The 9,520-nt window shown below is 46.3% G+C and overlaps 1 protein-coding gene across 2 annotated transcripts; it reads right to left on the reverse strand.

Moving 5' to 3' along the window:
• Window positions 1-26: 26 nt before the first annotated feature.
• Window positions 27-4,992, reverse strand: LOC117742500 (sodium/myo-inositol cotransporter-like). 2 transcript variants are annotated; one of them, XR_004611044.1, is made up of 6 exons: window positions 4,860-4,992; window positions 2,410-3,198; window positions 2,123-2,318; window positions 1,879-2,006; window positions 605-1,797; window positions 27-438 (listed from the first exon to the last, which is right to left on the reverse strand). XR_004611044.1 is itself a non-coding variant. In XM_034549945.1 (5 exons), exons 2-5 carry the CDS (start codon window positions 3,047-3,049, stop codon window positions 671-673), a joined length of 2,091 nt encoding a protein of 696 aa, XP_034405836.1. In that variant the 5' UTR covers window positions 3,050-3,198; window positions 4,860-4,992; the 3' UTR covers window positions 27-670. The 2 variants fall into 2 exon arrangements, 1 of the variants encoding a protein (XP_034405836.1); XM_034549945.1 differs by having other exon boundaries at window positions 27-1,797.
• Window positions 4,993-9,520: the final 4,528 nt, after the last annotated feature.

The following is a 9,520-nucleotide window of genomic DNA, read 5'->3' on the forward strand; positions in this document are numbered from 1 at the left end:
TAAAAGTTTAATACAATAAAACCGGCATTACAAACTGGGGGCATAATGGTCACAATGCTAATGTTTAGCTAAGTAGGTATAAAATGAACAATTTTCCTGTATGCAAATTGCCAATTGCTGACGAAAGGTACAAAATACTGTGGAGAATCTTGGCAATGCATCCAATAAGTTGTTACGTGGCTCCAGTCCAGAGTCCATGTGCACCATTGTCTAAAAGAGATACGGCAGATGTTGCCGTGAAGTACAAAATAATAGTTCACACTTTTGTTATATTCCCCACTAATGTGGAGTACACATATTGCTTGAATGTCCGCATATGCTCATGGGTTGCTGACAACTACCACCACCATAAACGTGCCGTGCCGCCACCAAACATTTGCACTCAACTCAGAGATTCGTGGACCTCTGTGTACTGTTGAAGTGGCTTCTGATAGTCCCCTGTAAAAAGAGGAATACTTTATTAAATTCAGTGGAACTTAAAATGCAATGTTATCTGCAAGTGTCACCAGAAAGTCGTTCGTATGCTTCAAACCAAGCGCTGTTTCCGGCTTCTGAATAACTGGAGGCCATTTAAATGTTCTCATGATGCTGAATGATAGCTTACCTACAGGCCATTCCTGCTTGGAGTTTATGGACAAGCGCGTCCCACTGCTTGGAATTGGAAGTGCGCTTATAAGGAGAAATAGACAAAGAAAAATATGCCGACAGAGCAGATCACCACCAGAGCCGTGTTCAGGAGGATTCTGGTTCGAGGAGGTTCACGGAGAAGCTCGTCCACAATCTTCTCCTGTTCCTGGACTGAGATGACCTGAGCTTCGGACGGCATTTCCTGGAAGCCACAGAGACACACCAGAGCCTTCATACACCTCCCACCCTTCACTCCTTCTCCTCCTCCTCCTCCTCCTCCAAGGCAGCCTTCCTCTTCCTCTTCCTCTTCCTCCTCCTCCTCCCCAACCCTCAATCCTCTCCCTTCTCCCTCGTCTACCATTTTAAGGTCGGCAATTGGAAGATGTGTTTCTACGTCACCGGCTTCGATGTTGTGATTGTCGCTCGTTTGGGCATTTTTCTGATTGCCGTGTTTTAATCTCTTCCTCTTGTTCAACCCCCACAGCGTGGTGTTCCTGATTTGTTCTTTTCTGGGCGGAGGGGTGCAGAGGCTCACAACCACGGTCACCAGAGCCGAAACCCAAAACAAGACGGCTGCCACGTACATGAAATGAACATTTTTGATGAACGACGGCCGCTCGTCAGGCTGGTCGCAGCGAGGCTCGCGGTAAACCAACGCCAAAATCAGCCGCGCCGCTCCGAGGACAAACCCCACCAACCCGCCCCAAAAGGCCCCCGTCTCGTTGCAGCGACGCCACAGCACGGCGAGCAAGAAGGTCGCAGCTATGGGTGGAGTCAGGTAGTCCGTCACTTCTTGGATGTAGTAGAACATCTGGCCTCCCTGCATCTCGATGACGACGGGCACCCAGGCGATGCTGGCGATCACCATGAAGACCACAAACAACCTGCCGACCATCACCAGCTCCCTGGACGACGCCCGCTTTCGCAGCATCTTGTAAATGTCCAGCGTGAATATGGTGCTCGCGGAGTTGAAGATGGAGTCCAGGTCGCTCATCAGAGCTGCGATCACGACGGCCATCATCAGGCCGCGGAGGCCGACGGGCATCACCGACATGACGAGCCGCGGGTAAGCCACGTTGGTGCAGCCGCTCGCGGAGCCGCACACTTCCAGGCAGTGCTCGGGGCTGATGCACGCCAACTCATCAGCAAATAAGATCCTGGAAATCATCCCTGGAATCACCGTGAAGTTATTCAATCAGCCCCAAATCCTCAAAAGGTGAGGCACTTCAAAAAAGCAATGAATGGCGCTACCTGGGACGACGATGATGAACATGGGGAGGATTTTCAGAAAGCCAGCCATGATAGTGGAACCTTTGGCATGGGCGATGTTCTTCGCTGCCAAAACCCGCTGAACAATCACTTGATCTGTGCACCAGTACCTGCAACACAAAGGGAGGACGTGAACACGTAGTCCTCTAGGTAGCATTGAACTTGCGTGGATGTGCTAAATGTCACGACTACAAGGAGCAGTTAGGAAGACGCTCTGGACGAGTACCAAATAGAGGCAGGAGTCTGACCCAGCAGGAATCCGGGCCAAGGCAGGTCTGGATCCGTCGGGCCTCGGAGCATCTTCAGAGCATCCGGCTTCGGGAGGAGGTGGAGGTGGCAGGATTCAGAATACGTCAGGTTGGGTGAAGACAGCAAGATGGCGGAGATGTTCGGCGAAGCCTGCATGTACTTGGTCCTCACCCCTTAAAATAACACAGTTTAGCAAAAAAAAAGTATTGAATTGATGCATTATGGGTTTTAACTTCATTGCACGAAAAGGAGATCATTAAAGACCTTCAAATCCTCCCACTTTGTAGAGGCTGATGCCCGTGAGGCAGAGCGCTCCGGCGATCATGAGGAAAGCCTGGACCGTGTCCGTGTAGATGACCGCCACCAGGCCTCCGGTGACCGTCAGCAGAGCCGTCATGGTGATGAGGCAGATGATGGAGAGATAGAGGTTCCACCCAAAGGATTCCTGAATGAACAAGGCCCCGGCGTAGAGGTCTACAGACAACTTGGTGAAGATGTACAGGACGAGGGACAACGCCGCAAAATACACTTTTAGCCGGTTCCCTCCGAACCGTTTGGACAGGTACTCCGGCATGGTGTAGACGCCACACCGAATATACACGGGGATGAACACCCAGCCCAACAGCTGGAGCAGCAATAGAGCATTTATCTCCCACGCTGCCACGCTCAAGCCGCTAGCAGCACCGGATCCAGCCAGTCCGATGAAATGCTCGCTTCCTATGTTGCTGACGAACAGAGACGCTCCGACGGCCGCCCAGTTCATGGAGCGGCCGGCGAGGAAGTAGCCTTTCACGGTGCCCTCGTTGGCTTTCCGCATGGCGAAGAAACCGATGGCCAGCACCAGGATGAAGTAGATCACCACGATGACGATGTCCGCCAACTCCATGGTGGCGGCGGCAGCCATGTTGGAGCACTTTTGTACGAAGCAGTCAGGAGTCTGAGATAAAGGGTTCTTTGTTCCTCTGTAGCGACCCTCAACTCTGGCTGCGACTTGGCAGCCTGCAAGATGGCGGTTTTGAATGAGGGAGCCTCAAAAGAATGCTCATCTGGATCCTGCAACAAACACAAATGCACAGGCACAATTATTCTCCTTTCCTCGAACCAAGTTGTCGTCTCTAAAAGCACACGTAGAATACCTTAAGTTAGTAGAACCGTCAACCAAAGGCTTCGCCAAGTCGGCTCATGTCTTCTGTTTGATGTCATTTTGCCACTGCCAGCTGTGCAAATACACCCAATCAATTGTCTTCTCTGACTCGTGCACGTGCACAGCGGATGTTTTCATGAAAAGCCTGCTGTTTCCTCATTCCTGTGTTTTTCATCGGAGGATGAAAAACAGCTATCTGTGCTGAGTCTAGAAGGGAAGCGGAGCTCTCAACTCTTTCTGCTATCGGCTGTCCTTTTGACAGCGTGGATCGCCAAGGTCAGTGCCGTTAAAGAGGGATCGATGACATCAGAGCCCACTTCACACTGTTTAGACCATCCATCCATCCATCCATTTTCAATACCGCTTATCCTCATTAGGGGGCGCTGGAGCCTATCCCAGCTGACATAGGGCGAAGGCAGGGGACACCCTGGACAGGCCGCCAGTCCATCGAGGGCACATGTAGGGACATACAACCATTCACTCTCACATTCACACCTATGGGACATTTAGAGATCAATTAACCTGCAGCATGTCTTTGGACTGTGGGAGGAAGCCGGAGAGCCCGGAGAGAACCCACGCTGCCACGGGGAGAACATGCAAACTCCACACAGAAGGACCTCTCCGACCGGGAATCGAACCCGCGGCCCTCTTGCTGTGAGGCGACAGTGCTAGCCACTACACCACCGTGCAGCCCCTGTTTAGACCACTTATTCTCAAATGTTGTCCCGGCTATTTATCGGGAAAACGAACACGCAAAATCTTCACCGGGATGCCGAAACATCCTCATTTTTATTTCAATAGGGTGGCGTTTAAAAGATATTGGCGTTTACCAAACTTGTGAAATGGAAACTGTTGAGAATGGAAGGTTGTGTGTGTGTGTGTGTGTGTGTGTGTGTGTGTGTGTGTGTCTGTGTGTGTGTGTGTGTGTTGACATCTGTAGAAGTGGAGAATCACATCACAGATGCTCCCTGGTAATAACTAGCTGTAGTATAAGGGCAATGCTGTCAAACAAGTTTTAAGCCTGCAGGGAGATTCTGTAATAGGCTGCAGCTTTTTACAAGATTATACTCGAAAATGCACAATATGTCCTGACTAAATGGACTAAATGGAGTCATCAAGTATTCTTATATTTCAAAGGGACTTTTTGTTTTGTGGTACTAAAAGTATGAAGCAAAACTTGATATTCCATGTTTTTTATACAAAATGATACAACATATGGAAACAAATGTGGATGCTGTGTTAAAGATGTTGAAGTTATTTAACTGCAAGTGAGAATATAATCAACCATTTCCAATAATATGCATATTCTTATACTTATATATAAAGTATGGGTTTGCATTTACAATGTTATCACTCATTTTGAATTATAAATCATATAGTCAGCTCTGTATAGTTTTCCACTGTATTTGTTCAACTTATTATGATATTTATTTAAATGTGTGTACTATCAGTGATATTAATGTTATTTTCTATATTATTAAAACAGTGACAAGAGTTACACAAACGCATGAGACACTAACTGTTAATTAATTAATTACTGCATGTCACAAAACAGTCCCATGAGACTCACCTGCCGGGCGGCTGGTCTCCTCCGTGTGGTCTCCTCCGTGTGGTCTCCCAGTGTGGTCTCCCAGTGTAGTCTCCCAGTGTGGTCTCCCAGTGTAGTCTCCCAGTGTGGTCTCTGCACTGGAGACTTTGGGCTGGTTTTAGTCCCAGACTGGAGAAAGACCTGCAGGGCCCTCATGCTATTAACACCTGGTGGGAGGCTCCGCCCACATCCCCACCTAGGTGCAGGAGGATAAAGATGACGATGAGGTTCAGGAATCTGCTGTTTTTTTTTTATGTATTGCGCAAAAAAACCAACTCACTTTGTGGATCTTATACATTTGACGCGATATTACAATTTCTTTGACATGTTTTGTTCTGTCTCTCGTTGCTGTCTTTCTTCGGCTCAGGCGACATGATTATTACATATTTTTGTCCATGCTTTGGTTTTTTTTTCAGCATTTACTTAAAGGTGTGAGATCTGAGATTGAGGAGCATTTCTCAACATGCTGGTGACTCACAGCTGGCGGCGCTACACGTGCACACTACGATATCTTTACATAAACGATTGCTATTTGCTGCAATTTTGATGCTCTAAAATGTGAAATACAGCTCCTTTTAAAACAAAAATGTATACTGTCCTGTAATTTACAGAACACTGCTGCTCTTTTCAGCCACTAGATGGGGCTAATGCGCAGTAATCGCTGTTCCTGCTGCTCTTTGGAAAGAAGACAAAAAAACAAAGCAGAGAGGAAAAAATGCGACTCATATTCACTCATAACTATAACACGGCGAAGGAGCTCATCTGAAGGCATTTCTAATCAGACGACACGTGCAGCGAACCTCGCTCCGGATCCCTTTTCACCCAGAGACAATGTGGGTCCTCGCTGCACTGCACAGAACTGTTGCAGCAGCATGGGGTGACACTGGAGGCCTCGGTCCTCTGATCTGGAGGATGAGTCGAGGCGTGTTGACGATGTCGTCTTCAAAGCACGTTCTCCAAATCTCCCCGCGAGTCTGATGTGTTTTTGCATTAAACTCTTTGAAAAGCAGCGTTTCGTGATATATTTCAAATGTTTACGGGGCCTCATTCTTCTTACGTCAGTGTATGTTTTTGTTTGTTTGTTTGTTTGTTCAGTCAAACACAAATCCCCACTTCCTCGTGACGGACTGCATCATTTTTATAAGCTAAATGTTTTCATTTATTTGCATTTTAAAACTTAAACCTCACCACTTAAGCTTTGCTTTTGACTACAGCGATTTATTGGAATACACATGTTGTCTTGATTTATTATTGCATTCACCTATTTTATTTGCTCTTTTTATTCAGTCTCCAATTACTTGAATAAAACAACAGTGACAATGAATTAGGGATGTAGTGCAGAAAGTGGTGCACTATCACCACTTTCTGCACTACATCCCCAATTCATTGTCACTGTTGTTGTATTTTTAAATGGTACATACATGTTGCTACCCTGTTGTCTTTAATGTATTTTCATATTTATCATTTGTAATTTAAAGATGTATGTACGTGTAACCGGGGTCAAATTGTATATGTGCACACACACACATGGCCAATAAAGCTGATTCTGATTCTGATAACAGTTTACAATCCGACATGGGATCTCAAAAACTTGCAGCATCCACGTCTAATTCTTACAAAAGACACTTTCAGGTGTCAGATATCATATTCTTATTATTGTGAATATATAAGTGCTGTTTAAAGCCTTAAACTGTGGATGGCGCCACTCGTCCACTGGACCAACAGCACCTGACTCACTTCTCTGAAAGCTCCTGTTTTAATCATTCATGGTGAAATGTCACTTTTATCAACTTCCATTCACTAAACTGACCGTATCGCGTTACATGTGTTACAACAGAGCATTTGTATGTATGGAAACTACAACCAGATTGAATGTAAATCCTTCCTCTCTGGTCCTCGTAGCTCTTAAATGCTTCTTTTTTTTTTATTGCTTCCCTTTCATACTTGAAATCTCTCTTCACAAAGACTACGAGAGAGACGCGACGCTCTTTTCTTCACCCATCAAATATTAATCGACCGTTTTTTGTGGTGAAATACTTGAAATTTCAAGAACCCACACTGTCAATCAAAACACACACAAACGGGTATATATCCCTTCTGAGGGGAACCACAAACATCAGATAAAAAGGCAGTTTTTACAGGCTATATTTAATCTCCTCCCTCAGCGTGCCCGCCAGTCGAACGCACGCCGGCATGCGGCTGATTGACAGATGGAGACAAAGGGAACTTGTGGGCTTTAAAACAGTATTTAGAGGATGAAGAGTTTATGTTGCAGAGTGAAGTGTTCCTCCTTCCTAAGGCACGGGTTTGAATTGGTTTGTTCATCAGTTTGTTCTGGTCACATGGTGCACTTTAAACGTTTAATCCGACATGCACAGAGTGTGTGAGGGGAAGCCCCGGTGCCACTTTGCCAGATTTGGATGAAGGAGGAGGAGGAGGATGAGGATGAGGATGAGGATGACCAAGTGTATGTCGTGCATGTGTGTGTGTGTGTGTGTGTGTGTGAGAGGAGGGATGATTCCCCCCGAGGTTAATGAGAGATGTGAGTGAGTTTTGAGAGGCGGAGGCTCTACTTTGTACTGATTATTCATCTGATTTTGTCTGAGCGTAAATAAAAGCTCGAGTGAATCTGCAGATCGCACGAGATCAGGAAAGTGGGTTAAGAACTACTGGAACTGTAATCCATATGTACAGTCGGATGTTGCCAGGGGGCAATAAATCACAGCTGTTGCCATGGCGATACGTGTGTGTGTGTGTGTGTGTAAGCGCAGAGAGAAGGCGGCTGAGAAACCTGAGAACCACACGTGACTTTGTGACCCCTGCAAACACACCGCTGACAGGACGGAGCACATGGTCTGAAGACTGCACGTGTGTGTGTGAGAGAGAGTGAGTGTGTGTGTGTGTGTGTGTGTGTGTGTGTGTGGGGGGGGGGGGGGGGGGGAGAGTGAATTAAAGAGAGGAATTTCTCTAAATTCGTAGTTATTAAGAGACAAACAAAATCCATTCCTAGAAACTTTTTTCACGTTGCACCGTGGATGTTTTTGGATGTCCGGGTGCTCTTGTTTTGGGGCGGGGGAGGGGCGCCCCCTGCTCTTTAAGAACATACGCGAACACCTCCAAATAAGGACTGCTCTGGGACCAGCTCGCCGGGTTTCAGGCCCCATCAACAAAGGACTGAGGTTCTTTCAAGGAAACCACTCATCTTCAGCGGTCTGGAACTCAAGACAGAAACACTCAGAGGTTATCGTGTTTATGGTCATAACAACCCGGATTCAGAGTAAATATTTAGCTCATCTCAGAGCTGTGACTGAAGGTTCTTTAACGGCCGTCTCCAAGGACATCGACACTCTTTTGTTTTACTTTTTGTTCATGCATCAGTTATCACAACGTTGTGCAGAGATCTGGGATTATCTGAACCACCGTAAAATTGTTCCCTCAACTCTTAGTTGGAAAAAAACCGTGCGAGCAAATTATTTTCTTTTTTTTTTTAAACTTTCCATTTCTGAATCAATAACATTTGTACACTGCAGGGCTCCATCCTCCACAGGAAACACATTCTGTTGTAGTCAGTTTATTTTTTTTAAAATGAACCAATAGCTCAAATATATGGATGGTAATCTCACCCGGGAGGAAAATTAATAGAGAGAACGGAACATTAACATGAAACAGTTAATGAGATATTTTTCGCTCTTCTGGCAGAGATATAATTGAATGTTTCAAAGAAATCATAAAATGGCAAAAATGGAATTAATATTTTTACATTATCTGCAGATTCCTCTCTCTGGTGACACCTATGGCCAAAGCCAGTAACTGCGGCCATTTATTTAAATGAAAATCGGTGTAATGCAATTCTATTCGTCAAGTTGACCCCAACAGGACTCTAAATAAATGCTCATGGTTCTCACCGTGAGCCCTTAAAGGCTGCTGAAGGCAGACTGGAAACGGGCAGACCCACGGCTAGGAAGAAGGAGGGTTTACCCGGTAAGTCCTGGTTCAGACAGTCATTCAGAACATCTGAGGGATGAAGGGCAGTCAGCTGATGAATGCAGAGCGCCGGACCTCGGCCCCCCCCGTCCCTGACTGTGTGTGGACTCATATAACCTCACTGCTGCACCCGCAGTTATATCCATATAGATCAACGGCCTATTGCTGTGTCTCAATTCCCGGTGCACGCGCTTGATATTTTGAGTGCATACGCATCGAACACTTCTCACACTGAACGGTCGCCATCTTGTTTAAATAGTTGGGCCCAGGAAGCTGCAGCAAACGTGCAAATGTCACGTATACAGGCGGTTGTTTTTGGAGTGCGACAATCGCTGGTCAAATGTCGGCGGTCACGATGCATCCCGATGCCGTTTGTCGTTAAAGAAGAAGAAGAAGAAGATGATGATGAAGAAGAAGAAAACGCGATCGCCATTTTAGACGCATGAGTGTTCGCGCTGAAATAAGACGCCCGTGACGCCGGAGGCAAAGTTAAATATAAACATCAAGCACGATGAACTCTTGCTCCCTGCTGCAAACTATTAAAGTTATTATTCATGAACAGCATCGATTCTTCCGCAGCCTCGTGATACACGTATCGTCTCCGCTGTGAACACAGAGGCCCTAATGTGGAACATCTCAATGTCGATGCATCATTCATC

The sequence above is a fragment of the Cyclopterus lumpus genome, chromosome 2 (assembly GCF_009769545.1).
Source record: "Cyclopterus lumpus isolate fCycLum1 chromosome 2, fCycLum1.pri, whole genome shotgun sequence".
Classification (NCBI taxonomy): Eukaryota; Metazoa; Chordata; class Actinopteri; order Perciformes; family Cyclopteridae; genus Cyclopterus; species Cyclopterus lumpus.

Excerpts from the sequence above, each read along its gene's own strand:
- LOC117742500 (XM_034549945.1), bottom strand. The coding sequence starts at position 3,049 with ATGGCTGCCGCCGCCACCATGGAGTTGGCGGACATCGTCATCGTGGTG. Across the intron at positions 2,007-2,122 it reads CAGACTCCTGCCTCTATTTG|GTACTGGTGCACAGATCAAG; the intron begins GTACTCGTCCAG and ends TTTGTGTTGCAG. Across the intron at positions 1,798-1,878 it reads GTTCATCATCGTCGTCCCAG|GGATGATTTCCAGGATCTTA; the intron begins GTAGCGCCATTC and ends CGGTGATTCCAG.